General features: G+C 31.2%; 1 protein-coding gene across 2 annotated transcripts in view; it reads left to right on the forward strand.

Moving 5' to 3' along the window:
• Positions 1-26,547, forward strand: part of LOC145241486 (valine--tRNA ligase-like) — a 387,131-nt gene that overhangs the window by 187,801 nt on the left and 172,783 nt on the right. For both annotated transcript variants that reach the window (XM_080104482.1, XM_080104484.1), the window contains exons 9-11: positions 4,063-4,242; positions 7,218-7,342; positions 24,414-24,517. In XM_080104482.1, coding sequence (XP_079960608.1) covers positions 4,063-4,242; positions 7,218-7,342; positions 24,414-24,517 — 409 coding nt within the window. The remainder of the gene's footprint in view (positions 1-4,062; positions 4,243-7,217; positions 7,343-24,413; positions 24,518-26,547) is intronic.

The raw sequence follows: 26,547 nt of genomic DNA on the forward strand, positions 1-26,547 counted from the left end.
ACTTACGGAAAATTTGAAAATTCGATGTTCCAGGTAAAAAAATAAAAAAAACACATAAATTACCCCCCCCCCTACTCCAACTTGGTGTGCTTTCCTTTTCTTATTTTATTTCTTTTTCAGCTAATTTTAAATTTTCCACCCAAAAAGCATTATAATGTATTTTTGAAAATTAGAAAATTCTATGTCCTGGAAAAAAAATCCCCTCCCCCCAACATAGTTTGCTTGGTGAAGCCTCCATTTATGCAAAATGGTGGCAAGAAGTTCGTGGGTTCAGGGGTAAATACCATGCAAACGGTAAATTTGCCCCAAGTTTGACTATCAGATTCGTTGTCAGCAACCTCAATTACCTATAAAAAAACAAATTAGATTGGTCGGTGTTCTGTAGTAGCGTATCTGGATGTTTACCTTTTTTTTTCTTGCTTAAAAAAAATAGCATTAATACAGTAAGTTAGGTAAACTGACTTTTTCGTTTTAAAATGGAATTATTTCCTTTCGTTATTAACTTTTTAAAAAAAAATTTTTTTTTTTTTAATAAATATTTTGTGGGGTTTGTATTACTGTACACATAGATTTGAAAAAGTTGTCCAAAAAGAAATATATAACAAATAAATGTTATCAAAGGCAAGATAAGTTACTTTTCTACCAAACTGGATATATTTTTTGTGTTTTTATTCAATGTAACATGTTTATTCAGCTTGAAAACCATACAGTGTTTACCGATGTATTGGAACATTCAAGATGGCGTCTGATTCTCTCTTTAACACGGTAAGTGTGGGAAAAGATGCTATAAATAAAAAACCGGATAAAATACTGTTAAAAACTCGCTCAATATATGTTACTGTGACATAGGTTGACATATATTCGGCGGGTTTTTAATAGTATTTTGTATAGTTTTTTATTTATAACACCTTTTTCCATACTTACGGTGTTAAAGAGGGTGTGAGACGCCATCTTGAATTTGCGAATACATCGGTTAACACTGTATGTTTTTCGAGCTGAATAAATATGTTACATTGAATAAAAACACAAAAAATATATCCAGTTTGGCAGAAAAGTAACTTATCTTGCCTTTGATAACATTTATTTGTTATATATTTGTTTTTTAACAACTTTTTTGAATCTATGTGTACAGTAATACAAACACCCATTTTGTGTTTTATATACATAAAGTACAATTGTTGAATGTTACTGTTTTGATTATATTCGTTGGGTGGGGGCACAATTAAAAAATTAAGAAAGATTAAAATGAAGCGAAATTTAAGTTTCCGTTCCATTTTTACAACAACCGTAAAACAGTGCATACTCAGCAAGTTTTATCGTAATTTATAAGCATATTGAAACACTAAATCAACATTTTATTTATTTTTTTGCATAATTAATGATGGAAGTATTTTTCTGTTTATTTTCTTAACATCTGTTAAAAAAAAAAAATAATTTGTACATTCTCTTGAAAAAAAGAATCAAACTTTTTTCTACTTTCACATGTGTTCCATTTTAACAAACTGAGCCACAGCAATGCGTGGCCGGGTACAGCTAGTATATATATATATATATATATATATATATATATATATATATATATATATATTTTGGTAAATTTTTACATGATCCAGCACTGTTTAACCCCTAAAAAAAAATGAAAATTTGCTTTTTTTTTTTTTTTCTCTTAATGTTTTTAAGCGGCCTTTAAAAATAATATGAAAGAATAAATTTTGAAAAAAAATAAATAAATAAAATTTACCATTTTAGAGTGAGGAATCATTTTCCTGTATAAATTGAACGTAAAATGAGCACTTACTTCTTGGCCACCTAATGTTCGAGACATGTCGCCCCTGGCATTTTTTTTCAACTTGGATTGTGGGAGGGATGGAAAGGCAGCAAAACGCAACAAATTAAAAAATTTGGTGGTGGGGGGCAAGAATTACATTTGAAACAAAATAATAAATTTAATTTTTTTTTTTTTTTTTTGCGGAATGGGGTGGTCATCTAATTATTTTTTTAATACGACAATTCTGTACTTCCATCTAACAATTTCATAGCAGACAAAACGAACTTCAAAATATGATAAATTCATTTTTTTTTTTTTTGTATTGACTTCACTCTGTATAATCCAGCGGTTTTCATCGTCTACTGCGCATTACCGAGCAAGACTCATGGAAAAATGGGATTTAAACTGCAGAAATACCTTTTTTTTTTTTTTTTTTTTTTTTAATAGTTTTATGTTGCTTTTCTACACTCCTAAAACAGAAATAATTTTTTTTTTTAATTTGTTTGCATTACAAATAAAAAAAATAGGGTGCTTCTTTACAATAGCACATCATCCTCAGGCTTACTAGACCATAAAAAATATTTGAAGCCAAATCTTTCAGAATAAAAGGCCAAAAAACGCCAAATTAATAATTGTAGCCAAATTTTCACAAATAAAAAGGCCGAATTGAAAGGGTAAGGTAGCAAGATGGGGTCCGAAAATCCAGCCTCATTCTAAGTTCATGGAAAGGTGGTACTCTGTGTCACTGGTATTGAGAAAAACCCTAGCCCCTTTGAATAAAGGGCTGAGTTGTTAACTTTGAACATCAGAAAAATGGAAAAGGTGTAATATACAACAAATAAATGCTACCAAAGGCAAGATAAATTGTAAAAAAAAAATTCTAATTGTTTTAACTGTTTAATTATTTTAAAAAATTCCAATTATTTAAACTGTTGAATTAAAAAAAAAATCTAATTCTTTAAGCCATTGAATTAACAAAAATTATAATTCTTTGAACTGTTTAATTAAAAAAAATCTAATTCTAAAATGTTGTCTATAGTAATAAATGCTCCAAATTCTTTGAACTGCTTATTTCGCTTTTAACTTATCTTACCTTTGGTAGCATTTAAAAAAAAAATATTGGTATTTTCTTATGATGAAAAGAAAACTGCTGGATTATACTGAGCGCATGGAAATCAATACAAAAACGAAAAAATAAGATAAACAACATAATAAATTCATAAAATTTACTGTTTTATTTTTTATTGTCAACTGTTCTTTTTTGTGTTGTTTTTTTTTAATAAAAGTATATTTTTTGTAAAACTCCTTTTTAAAGAAAAATTGTATTTTTTTGTTATTATTTAACAATTTTTTAGTCTTTTCCAAAGAAAAGTTTTTTTTTTTTTTTTTTTTGTGAGCAGCCGACAACAGCATTTTTTTTTTTTTTTTTTTTTTTTAAATGCACTTCCTGCAAAAATTTCTTTTTGAAAATACGTTTTTTTTTTTTATATGTTACACTTTTTGGGGAAAGGCAACTTCTGGTTTCTGAGGATGAGCTATTTCCATAGAGATAGTAGTTTCTGCTGCTTGTCACAATTTGATGTTGTCTGCTCGCCTGCGTCTCTTTTTGCTGCTTGGTTTCTCAGCGACTAAGCTCACTCGGCTTTTTTCAAGCCGGTTTTCCTTGTCTGCTGGGTGTTGCCGAGTGAGGCTTACTGAAAAACAGGATTTAAACTGCAGAAGTACCTAAATAAAATAAAAATAAGATGGTCCTGTAAATTGTCGATTACAAAAAAAAAAAAAAAAATTAAAAAAGAAAAGCTTTTATGACTTTGTTTTTATTTAAACCAGAAGTTATAATCAGGAAGTCATAAACTGGAACTGGATACAGTTTTAACACCTAAGCAAGACCATTTGAGTTTTATAATATAATAGATATATGTATGTATATAAATGATATGAGAATGATATGATGGATGTGTAATGCGAGTTTTAAATATAGACTTAGATCTGATCATCTCAAGAAAATGAAATCTGAACAATACAGGGAGATGTGTGTAGAACAGTTGAAGTAGTAGGGTCAGCTGACAGGGAAAGACTAAAAACATGGAAGGAAGTGACAAGGATTTGAGAGAAAGAGAGATAAATAAAAACCTGTTCAGAGATGAGTTTCAATTTCTTTAAGCCATCCAACGCATGTAAAACGGATATTAAACCGAATTTGATCATTTTCTTTTAACATAATTGATAATTGTTTATTGATTTCTTTAACAGAAATTGATTTTGTTTGTTACATCTATTTCTATCTTTTTTAGATGAACGTCTTATTGTGGCCACAACTCGTGTTGAAACAATGCTGGGTGATACTGCTGTAGCTATTCATCCTGAAGATGAACGCTATAAACATCTCCATGGAAAGTTTGTGAAACATCCTTTTGTGGATAGACGCCTCCCAATTATCTGTGATGATTTTGTGGATATGAACTTTGGAACAGGTAAGCAAGTTTTCTTAGCACAAACAGCCATCTTGAAATATTTTTAGATTATTTATCTCTAAGAAATTTGAGTTATATATTTTTTATGCTCTTGAAATGTTTAAAAAAAAAATTAGACATAAGGCCACTCAAAAATGGGGGAATGGGTGTCTATGGTCATCCTCATCACTGTACCTTTTTTTTTTAATTATTATTATTATATATATATATATATATATATATATATATATATATACTCGGGGTTTTTTTATATTCAAAAGTAATGGACTAATGAATTCAACGAGGTTGTTAGATAGTGCTCAATAAAAAGAGCTGATAATACTTGTTTATTGTTATATAAACATGCTCACATCCCGCTGCTACAAATAGCCACTTGTTTCAATCAAACAACAGATATCATTCGGCAGCGACTTGACTATTCAAAAGTTCAATGAATAACGTTATTCATTGAACTTTTGAATAGTCAAGTCGCTGCCTGATGATATCTGTTGTTTGATTGAAACAAGTGGCTATTTGTAGCAGCGGGATGTGAGCATGTTTATATAACAATAAACAAGTATGTATATATATATATATATATATATATATATATATACTAGCGGGGGTACCCGGTGTTGGCCGGGTGTTTGGAGGTGTGTGTGTGGGGGGGGGGATAAACAATTTCTTAAAAAATTGGAAAAACACAAACAAAAAAAACAGCCAACGAAGTAAAACTTTTTAAAAAATCGGAAAAAACAAACCCCCTCCCCCAAAAAAAGGACGGCGTTGCCCGGGTGTTTGGAGGTGTGTATGTGGGGGGGGCAAAGAATAAGTGAATTAATAACCCTGTTTAAACTTTTAAAAAATCGGAGAAAACAAAACAAATAAAACAGCGTACTGAACTTCTTTAAAACAATTGGATAAACAAAAACCCCAAAAAAAGGGGAAAAAAAACAAAAAAAAAAACAGCGAAAAGCGAAAAAAAAAAATGGTATAAATAACCTCGTTTCAATATTAAATGTTTAAAAATTGAGAAAAAAAGTATATCTGATAACTGGGATTCAACCTGAAATCTTTAGATAACGATGCTGTCACTTAATCCATCACGCTATAGACGTGCGGATGAAAGTAGGTCGGTTTTTATAACATTTAAAACAAATTCAATGTACAACGCCTTTTGCGCGTATTGATGCATGCGTAAAGCCATCTTGTCATAAAGATACCATTTTTTTTTTTCACCCCTCCCTGTAAAAAAGAGAGCCGTTAAGGATGAAGGAATGAATGTTTTGGGCCAATTTTTTTATATTTGTCGGCCGGGGGTTCATGATACATGTCTGGCGAAAATCCGTGGCCTGTGTCGAAAGTTTTTGCGAAACATACAAACACACACACACATTTTCGCTTTTATATATATATAGATAACAGACAATAAAATAAATTTGTAAACATAAAATTATATAAAAATTGTTTTATTTCATTGGCTTTGGCTTAGAGGGAAAAAGTTCAAAAAGTAAAAACAAAATATTAGTAAGACCCTCCCAACCCTCTTCAGGTGGTAGACAACCCTAACCTGTTTTCCAGCCTGGTGGAAAACAGTGGGTGGTCTACTACCTAACATCTTTATCCACTGCACCCGTGACACAGTGGATAAAGACATTGAATCTCTACGGTTCCAGGTGAGAATTGTCCGAAGATAGCGGTTTCAATCCTACCCAAAGCCAGCCAGAGGCTTACTTGGCCAAAACGTGGTGAAACGACAACAACTATGGATGGCAGTAATTTTTTGCTGAGAATGCAGTTAGGAGATTTGGAGTTACCACCTGACGAAGACCAGAGGAATAGTTGGCCGAAACGTCGTGAAACAACAACTAAGAAAGATAAGGATAACAGTCCGCAATAAATAAATTAATAAATAATACTCATCTCAATAATGAATTCCAATTAAATAATATATATTCCTTGTTAACTGTCAGTCCAGTGGGAACCCGGTGCATGTTCATCATGCCCGTGCTGTCAAAAAAAAAAGAAAAAAAAAAAGGATCATCATAAATTTCTGGGTGGATTTGCTCTGTCTGACTTTCTTGAGTCTGGGAGCGCCAGCATGCTTCCACTGGGAACTCTGTCTCTTGGTCTCTGGGTCATAGCAGTAGATCCAGCTTTTATCGCAGATTTGATCAGCTCTGTCATCTCCCTGCTGTCATAACATCTTTATTTCTGATCTTCTCTGAGCACACTTGGGGCAAACTTTGTGCAAATCTTCTGCATTTTCAGTTCCTCGCAAATAATTGTATGAACAGTTCCCACACTGACACCAAACTGTGCACTTATTGTCTCTATAAACACACGACGGTCCTTATTCATGATATTCTTTATTTGGCCAATCAACTCTGGTGGTATAACTTCCTTACTCCTTCCACACCTCTCATCATCCCTCACAGACTCCCTGCCTTCCTTGAATCTCTTGTGTTACTCAAAAACTGATGCTCAATTCATGCAAGATGGTCCAAAAGCAGTCTGAAGCATTCCATACGTTTGTATGGCATTTTTTTCAAGTAAAAACAATTTTATTGCATATCATTCTTCTAAAGTGTCCTCATATTTAGATTGTATTTTTGAAATTCCCCAGCTGTGACAATTAGGCTTTAGTAGAGTGTATTCCAATTCTGGCTGTAACTATTCATTTGAACCTGAAATCATAAAAAATGATCAGTCATCTCATAAGATATAAAGCTTACTGAATTTTTAAGAGTCTACGACAATTGCATGTACAAAAAACAGTAACTGGAACACTTTAATTCTGAACATTAAAGTGTTCAGTTATGCCAGATCACGTGACGACAATGTGATCAACCATTGGTTGATTTAAATATGTGGTCATTCATGTAAAAGCTATGATTCCACTTAAATTTAAAACAATAGTAATAATTATTAGTATTACATTTAAAAATGCTTCCCTATAAAAATACTGAACATTTATTCAATGTTCTTACTTTTAGGTGCTGTGAAAATTACACCTGCCCACGATCACAATGATCATGATGTTGGCAAAAAACATGATTTGCCATTTATTACGATTATGGATGATAAAGGAAACTTGACAGAAAATTGTGGAGAATTTGCTGTAAGTAAATTGATTTTTTTTTTTAGATAATGATTTTTGTGGTTATTCAATGAGATGTATGAAAAATAGTCTGTAAAAACACAAGTGACCTTATTTTTAGCATTTTATTTTGTAGTTCTTATGAATAAGTACTTCATTTACGAAGTTCTTATGAATAAGTACTTCCATTACGACGATAACATAGTCAAAGGGAAATAACTCTTTTCCCTCTAGAACAACACAAGACCACATACGAGCAACCATCTTGGGAAAGCACCAACATGGCATGCTACGTGTAGACAATTGACTGAAAACTAAATTATACGAATAGACTTTTTCTGACTTACAAATAAAGAATTTAATTCATACAGTAAGTCATAACAAATTGGTGATAGGTTTCAAACTATTTAACTAAAAAAAAAAATAAATAAATAAATGAAAATGTCTCTTTCTGCATATGTTCTTAAAGAAATCCTCGCCCAATAGCAAGAACAATTTGAAGAAGCCCAATTAAATTTAATAACATTTCAGTTCCAAGATACTCGTATTTCATGTTGCGTCGATCTTTCAAACACAATATTTGAATTTACCTATGACCCTAATAATGGATGCAACTTCAATTCATGGTTTTCGCGATGGAAGGACACCTTACAGTATAAATTTCCCAACGAAGATGATGATTGAAATAAAACGTTTATTAATCCAGAAACTAGGCACAAAGGAAAATGAACGATTTGTAAATTTTATTTTGTCTAAATGACTCTCTGATTTGACGCTAACCAAGACCATTAAGATTTTAATGGATATTTTTGGTGAACTACAATCTATGATCAGTATATGTTACAATTGTTTCAAACTAGCAAAAAATCGGTTAGACAATTTTGTCTCTTATGCCAGATGTGTGAATTATGAGTGTAAAAGGTTTCATCTTCAAACATTCACAGAAGACCAATTTGAATGTTTAATCTTCATAGCAGGTCTTCAATCACCAAATGATTCTGAAATATGTTCCTTAGTGCTAGTAAAACTTAAAATGGACAAAAAGGTAACAGAAAAAAAGGATAGTACGTGGTTGAGAAAGAAAAAAGTGCGTTCGGGTAAGATGGACATGTGGCCCCGTGGTGGTGGCGGCGGCGGCGATGGCTAGAGACTTTAAAGCTAGTGTCGAAATTGTGTTAATCTCATGCCAGACAAAATAAACAGTAAAAAAAAAGATAAGAAGGCATTGTTTGGAAAGTAACAGTAATAAATGCCTTTTTTTAACAGAAAAAAAGCAGTTGGATTTATTTAATTTTGTTTATTTGTTCTTTTGCATGGGGTCCGAGAGAGGTTTAACTGTAGCGTGGGCATAACAGCCACATTACAAAAGGACACAATGTTAGTCCAACAAGAATCCATATCATCTCAAGTTAGTCGCATTCATTCAAACGACAAACCAAAAGTTTCAAAGAAAACTCCACCATCTATATGCTGGTCTATGCACGTTTTTGTCCCTTCAAAAATCACAAATGTCAGATGTACCATAAACGTGGTCATAAAGAAAAGTTTTGTTATCCCCCAAAAGCCCAATTTCTTGATCATCAAGCTGATAGTAAATCTGCTCACAAAACAAAAATAAACCAGCAGAGAAAATCAAATTCAGTGTTGGCTGCCTTCAAAGTTGATTTCAAATCCTGCAGAAAACATAGCAACATCAGTTTAACGAAATATCAATTCATTTACAATTTGATACAGCATCTGATATCCTTATTTCTCGGAACACATGGGCAAAAATTGTCAAAACAAAATGTATTGCTCAGAATGCATCTGGACATTCGCCTCACTGGTGAATTAAATTGTTTGTTTTTATGCTATGTGTCAGATGCAGATCTAAATTTGATCGGTTTAGACTGGATTGAAAAACTTGATCTTTTCACTGTCTCATTGAAATCTGTTTTTCCCTACATTTTCTCTAAAGTCAACTCAAGACCTTGAATATTTTACTCAGAGGCTTAAGTCTAAGTTCAATGATGTTTTTCAAGAGGATCTGGGATATTGTATGAAGATCAAAGTCATTTTTAAGTTGAAAGCATGTAGCAAGCCAATATTAAAATTCAAAATGTCTTGAGTCTTATTCAGTTGATGTAATCAAAAAGAAACTTGTTAAATTGAAGGAAGCTGGAGTACTAGAGCGAACAAACTACTCTCGATGGCCGGTTCTTATTGTTGTCGTCAGGAAAGAAAATGGTAAAGTGTGCATGACTATACTGACTATTCCACAATGCATTAGATCCACACCAATATCCCCTGCCAGTACTTGAAGACATTTTGCCACATTAAATGGTGGAATTTTTTTTGCAAAAATCGATTTTTCAGATGCATTTTTGCAATTGGAAATTTATGAGGACTTCAAGAAACTCCTTACAATCAACACCCACAAAGGGTTATTTATATACAACCGTCTTCCTTTTGGAGTCAAAACAGCACCATCTATATTCCAGGAGATTATGGATGCCATGCTCATAGGCATAATGGGAGCACAGCATTTCTTGACATCATCATCTAAAATATGTCTCAGGATAAACTTCTGAAATGGCTAATCTCTGTATTTAAACGTATGCTTTTCATATATGTGCAGAAAAATGTAAATTTGACCAAACCTCAATAAAATATCTTGGTTTATTTTTGATAAAATAGGTTGATGATTGGATCCCAAGAACATTTCAACTATCAAAAATATGTCCGTTTCAACAGACATCAAAACTCTGTTCTTTTCTTTGTTTAGTAAGCCATTTTTTGTTTAGTAGTTCATTTTTTGCCAGAGTTAGGTCACATGCATTGGAAATTACAACAATGTCCAGAGATGGATTAAAATGCATGAGAAGATCTGAAGAAAATGAAGCTTTAATTTTAGCAAAAGCAGCTTTGCATTCCACTGACCAGTTCCATGTAGTTTGTTTTTTTAGAAGGTGATTTAGAGGAGATCGGGTGCAATGTAACTCTGGCAGGTCGAACGTCTTATGGAGTCTATTAAAAGAGCCTTTTTAAGACTGAGAGGAGAACGAAGGGACAACGTCAGAAATACAGGAAACCTTTTTAACAAGCTATAGGGCAATACCAAACCCTTACACACCAAACAGTAGCTCATCTGACGAATCCTTGATGAATCAGAAAATCTGATTACATATTGATGTTTTGCGTCCAAAGCGTCACCCAATCAAGAGAACCATAAAAATGGAATCTCAATAGAATCACCACCATGGTTCGATTCAAAGGAAATTCTTACCTAGTTAACAAGTTTTGGCAAAGGATTACTGAAATAACACAGAAAAATGAACTCAAGGACATATCATAAAACAAACTGGAAACCTCACTTACAAAGTAGATGCCCAAAATTCCATTTGAATTTGACATTCTAACTAACTAAAACCATCAAATTTTCCAGTAGGAATACAAGACCCTTCCATTCTGTTGAACATTTTGTTGGACACCACAAACTTTAGAAACTTCCCAGAATGCAGAAACTGAAATACAGGAACTGAACACCCAGAAGTCAGTTTGCACCTGTTGTCCAGCACAAGGCTTGCAGATGGATCCACAACTAAAATCGTACAAGCGACAAATTTTTAAGAGGTGATGTTAGGACAATAACATGATTAAAGGCAAAGTTGTCTCTCGAGCTTGCGAGTCATAGTCGAGGCCAATTTATGAACCAGAGGAGTCGGAATTTTACTGACTGACTCCTCAAAAGTAGCATTTTTTGCAGTGGATAAAATTAAGGAAATATTTTCCTATCGCATCTGAAGTCAGATTTTTTCAAGGTAGGTCACTCAAAAAACGTTTAATATTACCTGTTTTCTTTCTCACCCTCTCAAATAAAGGCAATCACTGGGAAATGTATAGCTCCCTTGTCTGTAAGCCAAGCTAAACAATAACATTATACATGCAATCAGCTGTTCTCTCCTCACACAAGTCTAATTTAAGGATAGTCTACCCCTATGGGTCTAAAAGTGAATTTTTATTATAGTGTCTAAAAAACTTCTATAATTTTACGAGTATGCAGAAAATATTCTAAAACGCATCAGTGGTTGATATCCCCCCACACACCCTACTCAACACCCCTCGCCACATACATCACTTCTCAATGTTCTCATGCACCAAGTGCCAAGATTATATGCAGTTTCATTGCCAGACAAACGAATAATTTTGATGATTTTCATCATAAATAAGTAGGATCTATAACTTGTTTACTAAAATAGATAATCTATTCTTTCATATTTTATGAAAAATCCTTTTAGAAGGTAAAATTCACCCTCACTGAGGAAAAGAAAAAAAATCTAAGTCTTTTGTTTTTCTATGACATTTTTCCTCTCCATGGTGGTGGTAGAAGGTGGCTAGCGGTTTTTGTGCATTCATGAGAGCAATAAGATTTTGTTCATTTGATTTGTTTTTTGTGATTTTTGCCTCACTTTTGTATTTTTGCATTTCTTGTCTCGTAAAGAGATCTGTTTGAACAATGCCTCGTAAAACAGTATTTCGTAGTATGAGAAAAAGGAGCAAGGTGCTTCAAAACGGAAGAGTTTAAGACAGACAAGAATTCACAAGATGAAGTGGGGGGGGGGTCCCGTTAACCGCTTTCAGTTGTTATTGATTCATTGTTTTATGCATCGTGTATATGAATAATCCTAGAATTCATTCATAATTTATATGTAAACATATATATGTTTACATATATATGTAAACATTACTTGGAACCCAAAAAATTATTTCTAAACTGATTGCCTAACCTAATTTGCTTTTTCTAAACTTAGATTTTTTTTCTCATTTTTATGTTAGAAATTAACAGAATCTTTTCTTTTTGTGGTCTTTTCAGATTTGAATTATATACCAATTACTAAAAATAATTTAAATATAAACATATATCCTTATCAGTATGGCAAGAAAGACACCAGCTAAATCAAGTGTATTTGAGCACTTTTTTGATAAGTTTTATGTTTGTAACTGTACTGTAAATGAAGATGAGAATGATGATGAAAGTGGAACTAGAAAGCTGTGTGAAAGTAAGATAAGTACATTTTGTGATATTGGTAAAAGTGCTTCAATAAAAGTGCTTATAATTTGAAGAGACATTTGGAATATCACCATCCAAATATTTTTGAAAAAGAGAAAATGATCAAACTGTATCACTCTCAACAGTTTCAACTTAAAAATCTTGTCGAAGTCAAACTGATCTGAGGAAATTTGTAATGTCTGATAAAATTACTATTACTTTGCCTGCAGAAACGTTTCAAAAGAGCATAATTGATTTGGTTGTTCAAAACAGCATTCCTCCTGCTCTGTTCCAACCAGCATTCCAGCAGCTTATTGACAAAATGGCTAGAAAGTTCAATATTTCCTTGGAAAGACATGACATTATCATAAATGAAGCAAATACAAAAAAAGAACAACTACGGAACATTCTTTCAGGCCGGTATCTGTTTTTAAAAATGGCTGCAGCAACAAAGCACAGAGTCAATTACTTTGCAATAAATGTAAACATCATTAGCATTGTTACTGACAATGATAAAAACTATAGAAAAGCTAAATGAAAGTCAAGAAAATAATGAAAAAGAAACCACTGATAAAACTGCTGTATCATTAATTGAATGAGACCAATAACAATCAGATGAACATCTTGATGTTGCTGAAGAAGCATCAAAACTTTATAAGATCAGACACATGTGATGTGCTTTACACACACTGCAGCTTGCCATAAGGGACCATCATGCTGCGAATTTGATAGGAAAGTTAAGACTGGTGCTACCAGATCAGGCTGTCTATTGGCTTCCTGAGATATCAATTTTTTTCCTGAGATATCAATTTTTTTTGTTATTCTCATATCTATTTATTCTTATATCAATGATATTATGTTCTACAAAAACAACAGCCTCTTTCCCCTTTTTTTTTCTTTCCTTCCCTACTTCCCAACCCCGTCGGTGGGGCATTATAATACACTGACTGTCCCCCTGCAGAGAGTAAAAGCTTCTCAAAGAGGCCACCTGTTGGCTATGGGTGGCGACCCGTAATGACTCGGAAAAGGATACTGGTGGCTGAGCAACTGATATCTAGGGAAATTAAAGATATCAGTTGCAACACTCCAGTTTGGCCTCGTACAAGGTTAGACGGTCGGTCGGAGGGGCCTGATATGATCAATCGGCTAGTTATATCAAGCCCTAACACATCTACTTTTCTATCAATTTCCTCTAAACCGTAACAAATAGTTATACCCTATACCACTATAAACTATATACATATTTTCCCCTCTTTTCCAGGTGTTAGAAGGCGGTAGCTAGGGTCAAATGTTCCAAATGATTAAAGTCATGACATGGCTGTATAGTGTCGGAAGTTATCACAAATGACTTGGATTGAACTAAAGGATTATGGGTGCTGATGGCTCATATTTGGAACATGTATACTGTTTATGTAGCCCTGGCATGACAAGGCGAATGGGTTTTCCCTTTTACATGCCCCAATATTGGACTCCGAGGTGGGTGGGGAGCATAAACAATGAATTTAAAATATATATATGGCCAATCATAAAAACTCCAAGCGCCAACATGTCGACTCGGATAGTTCAGATAATGAACTACATCAAACATCCTCAAAATTTATTGTATTGGAATCCACCAAAGAAACCAAAATAACTGACTTATCACCGTTTATTATACATAAAATTATATCGGCATATATTACCCCCAAAAATGTAAAAACTAAAAAATAATACCCTACTAGTGGAAGTGAAAAGAGAAAAACATGCCACTTTTCTCCTAGGAATGAAAACTTTCTACAACATAAATATCAAAACTTATCCACACAAGAATCTGAATACATCCAAAGGTGTAGTAAAATCGAAAGACCTATCAATGTGCACTAATGAAGAGATAACAAAAGAACTTAAAAACCAAGGAGTAACAAACTTTAAAAGAATTACAATAAAAAAAGAGAATCAGACTATACATACGAACACTTACATTATGCTGTTCGATAGACCCACTATCCCAAAAGAAATCAAAATTAGGTTCAACATTGAAAAAGTTGAACCCTTTATACCAAACCCACTTCGGTGCTTTAAATGCCAGAAGTTTGGGCACCATGAGGATGCATGTAGGGGACGAGCAGTGTGCGGCAAATGTGGCCAGAGAGATCCAGACCACACTGTCAATGACTGCAATCTTGATTGTAAATGTGCAAATTGTGGAGAAAACCATCCTGCTTATGCTATAGCATGCAGAATCTGGAAGAAAGAAAAGGAAGTAGTGTCAATAAAACATACCAAAAACATCTCCTTCCTCGAAGCCAGGAAAATAGTAGATGGATACATGAAGGAAAAGACGTACTCTCAAGTTGTATATCCTCCGACATCACTAACCAAAATTCCAAATACGAAATACTATAAACAAATTGTTACAATTAGGACCAAAAGACTGGCCCAAATTTATAAATGAAATCAAACCAGACATATCAAAAATTAATCATCCCATTAAATCATCAATTAATCATCAACCAATAAAACAAATTCTCAACCAAAATCAGAACATCCAAGAAACAAAGTCGATCAAAAGAAAGACGACAAAAATCACCAGTACGCCGTCGTGACCATTGTCATAGATGGCCTGTTAGCTGAAAAATGACGTCATCACCATAGGTCCTAGCAAGCAAGATAAGTGGAACACTGACCGTCGATAATGAGCAGACATTTTTTACAGAAAACGTTTGAAAACTTCAAAATTGGATTAAAAAAGATAAACATGATACTTTGTACTGAAACTCATCCAATATTAATAATAAAAATATTAATAATAAAAAACGAATTGAAAGGGAGAAAATTTAAAAAGTTTAAAAAGAAAAGAAATACAATTTGATTTGTATGAAACTGAAGTTTATTCAATAGAAATAAATAAAAATGAACAGTAAATATTTTTTAAATAAAAAAAACAATATTTTAAAAATCAAAAATGAAATACAAACGATAAATTAGTTTAACTGAATAACAAACAATAAGTTAAAAATTAAATTCAAACAAATGTTAGTATAAAAAAAGTTACTAATGCAGAAATATTTCAAACATTGAATATTAAAACTTTTCAAAAATCTGTTGTAGAATTTAATTAAGTTTGAATTTTTTTTTCTCATATTTCTTCTTTTTTTTATTACTAATATTGTCATTCTCTTTTCAACAAAAATTGTTTATAAGGGAATTCGATGAACTCCATATCAGCATTTTTCAATTTGCTGAATTGTATGACCCTCATCACAAGAGTCAACATGAAATAATCGATTTTGATCAGCCAAAATATTTAAAGTTATGTACATGGCTAGTTTTCTCTGATGAATCGAATGTAAAAAAGAATCGCATTTTGTAAGTTTGTTTATAACTATATTGTTATATAAAACAAAATTATTAGTTATATCATTTGGGTATAGCAGAGAACCTCTGTTAATACCCTGAAAGTAGCTGTTTAATTCAGCTATTTCTTCAACAGCCTCTCTCCCGGATATTAAATTTTTGCAGCTATTGCATTTCAGTTTTTTGAAAACTGCAATAACCTGCTAAGTATAATATAACAGGAAGTACTTCCTTGCATTGATTAACATCATCTTCTGTTACATCTGTTAAATTTATAAACATGTAACTCTTGCTCCCTTGTCATTTCATCCCAGTTAGTTTCTTTTAAATTTTTCAATTCAATAGTTTGATTATTAATTGGTAAGCTCAATTTTAAAACTGACAACATTTTGAGTTTTTTTTTTATATTCATACACCTCATGTATCGATTATATTATACTGATCTCCACTAAGTTGTCGATACAGGCCAAACCTTCTGTCTGAAACTTTCCTGGTAATATATACACCATATTCAGTACATTTATACAATATTTAGTGAATTCTAAAATTGCGTAAGTAGTATGGTGCAGTTCTTCCAGAAATGCTATTCTAAGTTTCTAACCAGTCACAGAACACATTTAGGAAACTGTAATTATCACTATAGACATTTTTATTTTTGGGCATGGGCATCTCTTTATATGGCATATAATGATGGTATTGTCTTGCCTAATAGAAGTCCAATAATTTTTATCTATAAACGTTAATTTTTTTTCTAAATCATCAATATTATGGAAAGTTTTACATTTCCGTAACTCTAACTCGTCAGCAACACGTTCACATAATGCACGCTTAAGAGCAGAATTTTCTAAACGCATTTTCTTTGCGTTAGGAGACGCTCTAAAAGTGGTTGATGACTATAAATAGGAGGGACAGTTTAGTAATATTCGAGGAATAGCACCATCCTTAAGATAGGGATTTTTTTAATTTAACACTAATTGTCTTTCCAGTCCTTTGCCTCTCGCTGTATATCTTCAGGTCGAAAATGAAGTTCACATACCTAAAGAAATAATTTAAAATCGTACCATGTTTGACTTAATACAAAAAAAAAGAAGAAAATTATATGACAAAAAACGATAAAATAAAAAAAATAAGGTAAATGTGCAGAATTAGTCCACCCTCGAAAAATCCTTTTAAATTACCACTTTTATAGTTTTTTGGGGGTGCTGAAAAACGAAAATAACGTTTAAAATTATGGCAAACTAGTAGTTTCCAAGATATAAAGAGATTTTAGTTAAAAAAAGGGGTGGGGGATAATTTAACCTAAAACGACCACCCATTTTATGGTCAATTTTTTTTTTTTTTTTTTTTTTTTTTAGATGGGTAACGAGCAATATTTTTTAAAATTGTTTTCGCCTCAAACAAGGCGAAGTGCCTCTTTGATGTAGGAATGAACACAACAAAACGTAAAATGAGCACCTACAGTTGACCCCCTCTCCCTGACAAAATTTCTGTTTATACTTTTTGAAAGGGAGTGCTCATTTTACGTTAAACTGTTCATTGTACGTTGACTCCCAACCCCCAACATAAAGGTGGCCATACTCATTTTTCTTCGCTTTTATTTGTTAAAAAGAAAGCGCCCTAAAAAAAATGGCCATAAAGTGGGTGCTCATTTTTTTATAGAAAAGTGATCCCCATTTTTTAAAACTAACATTTCTTCGTATCTTGGAAACTACTCGTTTGCTGTAACTTTAAACGTTATTTTCGTTTACAGCAGTATCAGAATTTTGGGGGAATTTTTGACAACCCCAACACAAAACTGCAAATAACATATACAAAACTCGTCATTTCTCCATTTAAAGTGGGTTGTTTATTTTCTTTATGGAATATACTTCCAAAATAGACTATTAAAATTGTTTAAAAAAATAATAGAAATATTATTTTTTATTGCCAGCATTTTGTAAACACTTTTTTAAATAAAAAATAATATTTCTATTATTTTTTTAAACAATTTTAATAGTTTATTTTGGAAGTATATTCTCCAAAATTCTGACACCTACAAGGCCACAACATGTACCACAAATAATTATTAATAAGCTTTTGCGATAACAAAAAAAAACGGTCATAAACTTAAAAAGTTTAATCTATTTCACACTGATATAAATATTGCACAGTAAAATAGTTGAACTAAAAAGATAAATGATTTTTCTTATTTAGAATTATTTAAACAAGGAATTCCGTTTTTATGATATCGCTTTTATTAAATTGTTAGGTGAAAGTACATAATATTTTCACCATACTCCCCATTTTAAATAAGTTTCTAAATAATTTATTTCAGCACATAACTTAAATTACATGTAAAATTCATTTTTATATACATACTTTCATTTTTATTTTAAAATACGTTCTAAAAAAATAAATAAATAAAAAAGGCGCATTTTTTTTTTTTTTTTATAAATATCTCAAACATTTTAACACTTGCTCTGCTATATTTAGATGGAGTAAAATCCTTTCTTTTTATTGCATTAATCCACTGGTAAATTATTTCTTTTTTTTTTTTTTTTTTAAATATCTCAAACATTTTAACACTTACTCTGCTATATTTAGATGGAGTAAAATCCTTTCTTTTTATTGCATTAATCCACTGGTAAATTATTTCTTTTTTTTTGGGGGGGGGGAATGAAAACACGGTAACTTTTGGTCCATTTTCATAGTTACATCGTCGTAGTTACAATGGCATGTTTAAATTTATTTAACCCTCCAAAACTTTAAACCAACTTCCGGTTTAGTCATGAGACACATAACCAAATTTCAACAGACAAATGTTCATGATGTCACCAAGACTAAATTATAGTCGTCGCTAGGCCATCATATTATGGTAGCCACGACACCGTGCAGATGCTGGAAAAGACAAAACTAAGGAAAAACAAAATCGGTTATAAGAAAGACCACACAGGTTACCAATATGTCTTCCCCGTGGTGAAAAAAACACACTTGAAAAACAAACAAAAAATACATCTACCAAAAAACAAAATAATATAAAGAAATTACCACAAACAGAAGCCACTACTACTACTAGTAGTAGTAATACTACTACAACAAATAGATTTATGGAATTAGAAGACATGGAGACTGAAGTTACTCCTCAAACCAAAAAAAAAGTCATCATGAATTACAAGAAAATCCAATGGAATTGCCGTGGATTGAAGGCAAATTACAGTGAAATTTTATTGTTGCAAACCAAATTTAATCCTTTGGTTATTTATCTCCAAGAAACCTTCCTTAAGAATGAGAACAATTAAATATAAAACACTATCAACAATATAACTACATTCATAATACAGGGGGAAAAAGGGTTATAGTATTATTAATAATACTGTAACCCTTTTCCCCCTCCCATTGCAAAACCCAATCATATTCTGCAAGGCAGAGAAGAAAAATGACAATCCACTATAAAACAACCAAATCAAAAGCTACGAACTAACAATTGAAAATACAAGGACTTGAAGAATAAAAATCTCATATAAAATAACTGGATTCGGCATTAAATAACCCACAAAGGGTTGATATGCCGTTAAAAAAAAAAAAAAAAGTAAAGTTAAGACATGTTGCATTAGCCACAAGAACTCTAAAAATAGATGCGGTTGTAAAAAGAAGAGCTGGTAAAGGAACTGTACTTGACCAGGCTACACGTTGGGGAAGCACATATTTGATTGTGCAAAGACTGCTTGAACTAAGATCAATTTTGGAAGACATAGACAACCCATCATAGTCTAACCGAAAGCCAATGGCACTCGGCAACAGAATTGGAGGAGCTTCTTTTCCTACCATAGACCGTAACAAAAAAGTTACAAGCTGAAGATTTGACAGCAGAAGAGTTTTTATTCGAATGGGAAAAATTAATTTTCAATCTGACTAAAAACAGAGATCTTATAGCTAATGGGATACTCGACTCCATGGACAAAAGAGAGCCACAGCTTACTATTGACTTCGATATTTGTAGATCCAAAAAACGAATATTGCTAGTGGAAGAGCAGTGCAAAAGAGCAAAAGAATGTCTTTGCAAACTTGAAATACAAATGAAAGGTCTTCTGAACAAATCTTCAGAATATTCTAGTTTACACTGTGTAAATATTGAAATGAAGTCTTCAGTGATGCTAAAAATTTTGTAAAGAAATTAGCACTACAGAAAGCTAAGAAAACTGGACAGTGCTGCCACTGAAGCTCAACCTGTGGAAGTGAAAATAACTAAAATTACAGATTTCAACAGAGCGTTGGCAGAAATAGAAAATCTTGAATACAACAGAAAATGCCAATTATCTTTGGATGAAATAATCAAAGGCTAGCTAGAAGTAATAAGGGAAGTAGCTCTCATCATCACAGCAATCCCTCTGACACAGGTTGGAGAGACTCTTCTCAGTTCTGAAGCTGATAAAGAGTGATCTTAGAGCATAAATGAAAGACATTAAAGAAGCCATGTGATATCTAAGGACTTACAATCAGTTTCATGTTTCATTTCAAGGATTGTTCTTTTTTGTTTAAGCAGTTGTCGTTTTAGTTGTTTGCAATTCAAGTACTATCTTTGTTTTATGTGTTGTATTAAAAAGCTACTCGTTGAAAACTGAGCGCCCATGTTTAAATATTTAACACCAGAAAAATACTTGTTTATTAAGATATTAAAAGAAAAATTTAGCTTCTGTAGGTGTCATTTTGGCTTTATTCAACTTTGATGACTGCCAATTATGAAAAAAAAATTACCCATTAAAAAGTTGTAAACTTCAAAAAAGATTTCATACACAAGACATTTTATTACATGCTAATAATAATTTTACAGAGTTTGGTGGTCCACACTTGTTTTTTACACACCTTTTTTATGTTCATGAAAACCTTTAATTATAAGTATAGGTAAATATAAGAAAAATCAAAAAGGTTTAATAAGAAATAAAACATTGATATCGTTATTAAGCCATGATAAAACACATTTATTTTTTGAATAGCTATTTTACATCTTCTTTACATCCAAAACAACCTTTTAATTATAAGTTTTTTTTTTTTTCGTATGGACGAGTTGGCGGAAACTTGCCTAGGGAAAAAAAATCCGCCAACTCGCCCAATTGAATAATTAGTAAAATTTTTGAAAACGTTTTGAGTAAAAAAATTTAATGTTTTGTGCTATTTCATTTGAAAAACATTGCCTTATATGTTTTTATATATAGAAACAATTTAAATTCAAGGTTAAATTTACGTTCCACATCCCCGTGCTTACAAAGCCATTTGGCGGAAGTAACGTCAGACAAATTTTTAGCTATGGATGACCAAAACTGTATAGAATGTACCTTTTTTTTTTTTTTTAATGCAAATATAAAAATAGAAGTTTTATTAAAACAGTCTTTATTTGAACTTTTATAAGAAAATTATAACCTTTATAATAATGATAATGTTTTTTTTTAAATTTCATGTACTGTGTTTTACTTTTACAATAAAAAATATATTGAGTATGGACTTTTTTTTTTTTTTTTTTAATATTTATGAACTGTTTTTCCCCAATAATATTTTTATGAACTGTTTATTTTTTATAATTCATGTATTTTTTTTTTTTACTTTTATAATAAAAATATATTATGGACTGTTTTTTTTTTTTTTTTTTTTTTAATTTATGAACTATTTTCCCCCAATATGTTTATGAACTGTTTGTTTTTATCAAACAAAAATAGAACTTTTGTAATGAAATATATATTATGAACTGTTTTCCAAACATCAGGTGTTGGTAATTTTTATAAATAATAAAGTATAAAAATACAACTTTTACAATAAAAGTTACGTAAATGTCGATATCTGAATACCCTGGCCAAATCACAGCTAAAAAAATCATACACGTCCATCAAACTTAAAAATCGAATCAGAAACTCAAAAACAAAATGAAACAAATTTTATTTTTATTATTACCAGAAAAGATGTATTTCCCCTGTTATTATTTTAGTTAGAAAAAATTACTATTTTGTTATCTTTCTTACTAAAATGTTTTATCTTTTCTTACTAAAATAAAATTGGTAATTATTCTATTTGAATAAAATTCACTGAAAAAAAAAAACAAAAAAAAAAAACAATTTCTTCTTGGTCAAATAGCACGACAAATAAGTAAACACAATTTTTTTTTCCGAACACAAAATATTTGAAAAAACAACAAAAAAACATGGTAAATATCGGTAGAGGAATGCTGGCAGATGACTATTAAAAATCTCATTTCATTTGACTATTGGGAAAAAAAAAAAAAAAAAAAGTTCATAAATATTTTTGAAACAAAACGCTTTAAAAAAAAATAAAACAAAAAAACTGTTCATAAATATTTAAAAAAAAAAACAGTTCATAAACATTTTTATTAGAAAGATTATAATTTTGTTCAAAGAAAGACCGTTTGAATAAAACTTCTATTTTTATATTTGCTTAAAAAAAGGTATATTCTATACAGTCTTGGTCATCCGTAGCTAAAAATTTATCTGATGTCACTTCCGGCAAATGGTAAACATGTGGATGCAGAAGGTGAATTTAACCAAATTCAAAAATAAACATCATTTAGATTATAGCTATATTAATTATAAAGATTTAACATATTTATAGTTCTCACATCATTTTATTGCTAAAAAAACGATTTAAAAAAAATGGATCAATTGGGTAAAGACAACTTTTTTGGATGTAATTTTTGAAAACTTTATGGAAAAATGAATTTTTCATACTTCAGCTCTTGTACTTATTTCTAGAACAAAATCATGCTGTAAAATAAATTAACTAAAATCGATGAAATATCATATTAAGTCAAATAAGGTAGCAAAAATCAAATAAAGGAAGGTAGGGAAACAATATCACCCCTTAACCGAAAGGGGTGATATTGTTTTCCTAGCTTGCAATATAACCTTTAATCACATTATTAATATTTGATGACCAGACAACAAACTGTTATTTTTACCTTAAACAAATTTAAAACCTTAAACAAATATGAAAAAAAAAACCCTATAAAATATTTGTTTCAAAAGTTTTTATCAAAAATCAAAAAAAGATATATTTTAGATTAATAAAATATATGCTTTGGTTTTACAAATTTCATTCGTAGAATTTTTTCTACATTTAAACTTGTTAATCTTGAATGTATTCTAAATTTGTTTTTGTTTTCTGTGAAGTTCCTTATTAAGATTTTTTTTTTGAAAAGATTTTTTTCCATATTATTTTATTCATGAAATTTATTCTGAACAAAGATTTTTACTGCTATTTCTGTGTTTGAAGTGTTATGCATGAATTATGCACAACTTATTTTCCAAAATAGTATACAAAATTTACAATTTATTTTTTTCCTAATTATTCAATTGGGCAATTGCACGGATCTTTTTTCTTGGCAAGATTCTGCCAACTCGTCCAAAGCCATTTTGCGCCTTCTTTACATCCGAAACAACCTTTGGATTTTAAGTATTTTTTTTTTTATATAAAAACCATAAATATTGTATTTTCTTATTTATCTCTATATGTATTTTTTTTGCCAATAGTATATTTCTTTTGATAAAGTTAAAAAAAAAAAGAGGCTAAATGGCACAGCTATAGCCATGAAGTCATTTATTACCTTTATTAATAAGCCTGATGATTCACTTGGCAGTGATGAAATGCTATTTTGACTAATAGGTAACATAAAACATGGCGTAAAAGTAGCGGCTATATGGATTCTGATTCAAGCAATTGTGATGTTACTTTTGAGGAATTTACATGTTTCTAATATGTGCATAATGAACATTTGAAAAATAATCTGCTCTACAGAGCAGATTATTTTTCAAATGTGTGTGAAGTAACGAAAGGTGATCCTCTGAAAATGATGTCATATTTCAAGAATAAGGAAATGAAGGATCAATCCAAATTGATGCTGCTTTTATGCCGTGACATGAAATAAGAAAATCATATAAAAATATTTCATTCTTATTTTTTTTTTTAAAATAGGAGTCAGATGTTCAGAGTCCCGACTCCCCAGCCCTGGTTGTCTTCCCTGCTAACATTTACCACATATGCGTTCCAATTGGATTGAAAACTGAATTATACAAATAGAATCTTTCCGATTTACAAATAAGACTTACTTCATGCAGTAAGCATTTCTTTAGTACTGTTATTGTCTACAAAAATCAACTACTTTAAGACATTAAATGTCACCTGTGGATTAGTTTTAAAAAATTCATGATTCTTTCTGTAATCCAACCATATTTGGTATAAATAAATTTCAGTCTATGACGGACTTGTCTATCTACTTTCAATCATGAATGCCCACAGTTTTGTTTTATTGGAGTTCAATGATAAGCACACATGAACATAGTATATGAAAAATTGTTGAGGACTCTGACATGCCCGTCTTGGCAATGCCTTGATTTTCAGTTCAGGAATAATCTGGAGATTGTTTTAATAGACATTGACTTTGAGATAATCCAACAGATAAAAATCTTGGGGATTAAGATCCAGTGAATGTGATTCTGCATATTGTTAATGGTGATAAACCAAAGACTGTTGGACATTTATGGCTGAAACTTGAGGTTTATTTGAACCAAATATGGTTGGATTACCAAAAGTATTCTGAACTTTATTAATGATTTTGTGGGTGGCATTGTTTTACAAAAAATGTTGAATATTATCACTTATAATTTTCAAAAATTATTCATTTTATTTAATAATGACTTCATAATTTGAATATTTCAATATATAACTTTTTGGTTTGAATTTTTATAGGGAATGAAACGTTTTCATGCAAGGAAAGCTGTGTTGGAGGCATTAAGGAAGAAAGAACTTTATGTGGATACAATTGATAACCCAATGGTTGTACCGATGTGCAGGTAATGCCACTCCTCATTTGGAGATTTTTTGTAATGGAACAAAATACAGGCAAAATGTGGGTTGTATTAAAATAAAAAGACGTTTTATTGCTTCAGAGGATAAAGTCCATTAATGTCTGCATTATTTGAGTTTATCGGACAATTCTCATTTTGAGTGTTATCTGCACAATGTTTCAGTCGATGTAACCTTTGATCTTCGTCAGGTGTAAAAGTTGCCATGTTTTGTCAGGGGGGAAAAAAAAAGAGGAGTTAGCTCTTGACTCCAAGGTTTCAAATTTTTAGATCTAGTTGTAAGTTTACACAAATTCTAACGATAATTAAATTATTAGGAAACTGTAGAATAGAAAGACAAGAAGTTTCATTCTATATATATTTTTATATAAAAACCGCTTTATTGATTTGTAGGTTGTATAAAGGGTTATTTGTGGAAAGTGTTCCTGTGTGGAGACGTAGATTAAAGATTAGACCAGCCTGTTGAAAAAGAAAGAGTTCTTGTGTGTGTGTTGAAGTTATGGTTCATAGACATAATGTATTCATGTATTAGTCGAACCCCAGGTCTGAAAACCAGGGTGGGTTGTGTCGTCCCCTATGAATATGTTGCAAACTCAAGCGCATGATAGACAAAGAGAGAGATTGTTACCTTGATTTAAGTTTTATAAACTCTGTCATATGACTGAGAGCTGGTTTCTGATTGGATGAGCCAGAAAGGAAACATATTCAAAATCTTCAGCTGCAAGAATTTGCTCCTACTGATGTTCCTTGCAATCCTGTCTGCTGCAAAAATCCCTTGTTTGGATCAAAATAAAAGAAAGGTTCTTTTTTATGTGTCTGTTTGTGATTATAAGTTGTATATTAGAAATTGTGAAGTAGTAAGGATCTGTGACAATTGCTTCTAAAATCTGCTTTTGTCAACACAAGGTACTTGTGACCGATGTTCAAATTTGCTTCATAGACAATTTCTTTAAATTTGAAGTCGTTAACTTGCTGTTGCTCATTGTTTACCATCAGTGATAAATTGTTTTGACAAATAGTGCAGAAATTACCTCCGATACGGGTTATCTAATTTTTTTTGTGAAAAAAATTGTTTTGAGTTGTCTTAAGTGAAGGTTTCACTGAATACCTAGTAGGCAGTAACAAATTTGCCTTAATTAATTTGCTTAATTAAGAGTTATTTATTTATTTTTATTTATTTATTTTTTTTTTTTTTTGGTGAAAGAAAAAAAATTGCTTTTCAGTCAAAAGTTTTTTTTGCTGGATTAATTTGCAAGGGAAATGTTTCTTGCTGCTGAGAATATTTACACCATGTACATGCAAGTTGATTCATTTTAAAAATTCTCTGGAGTTAAGTTTATTGAATAAGATTGCTTTATTGTCACAGACGTTTACACCACGTGCCTTTAATGGCGTTAAATTGACCCATTGTTTTTTGTTTGTTTAAATATTTGAGGTGAGCGTTTATGTAGGAAGATTGTAATCGAAAAAAGGCAGATTTAGTTTTATAAAAAAAAAAAAACAACATTCAGTGGAATAAAAATTAGCGTATTTGTTTTGTTTGGTTTCTGCAAAATGTACTATTGAAACATGTTTCATTATTTCCTATGAAATTAAATTCAATTAAAATTAAATTCAATTAAAATGTTTTTAGCTTGTTTTTGTGTGTGACAAGTGTCTGTTTCAGCTTTTTAAGTTTAAATAGCAATACCACAACATTTTTTTCTTTAGATTGAATAAACTCAAATCAAGCATTATTGAAAAGACCATAAAAAATAAAGAAATAATATCTTTAGTTTTTTTTAAATCAGCCTATTAGAACTGGAGTTGTGACCATTCAAAGTATCAAAAAATGTGTGGTTCACTGGATATTTTTTACCTTGAGTCAGTCCTATTCAAATGCATATAAGCTTGTAACTGAAAATGTCAGGAAATTTGCACAATTTACAGACTAACCCATCTTTAAAAAGTTGTATCTTCAGAACTTTTTAAGATATGATGATGAAATTTTGAACATATTATAATACAATGAAGGTTTA

This window comes from Euprymna scolopes, chromosome 20 (genome assembly GCF_053919585.1).
Source record: "Euprymna scolopes isolate OS-2025 chromosome 20, ASM5391958v1, whole genome shotgun sequence".
NCBI classification, from domain to species: Eukaryota; Metazoa; Mollusca; class Cephalopoda; order Sepiida; family Sepiolidae; genus Euprymna; species Euprymna scolopes.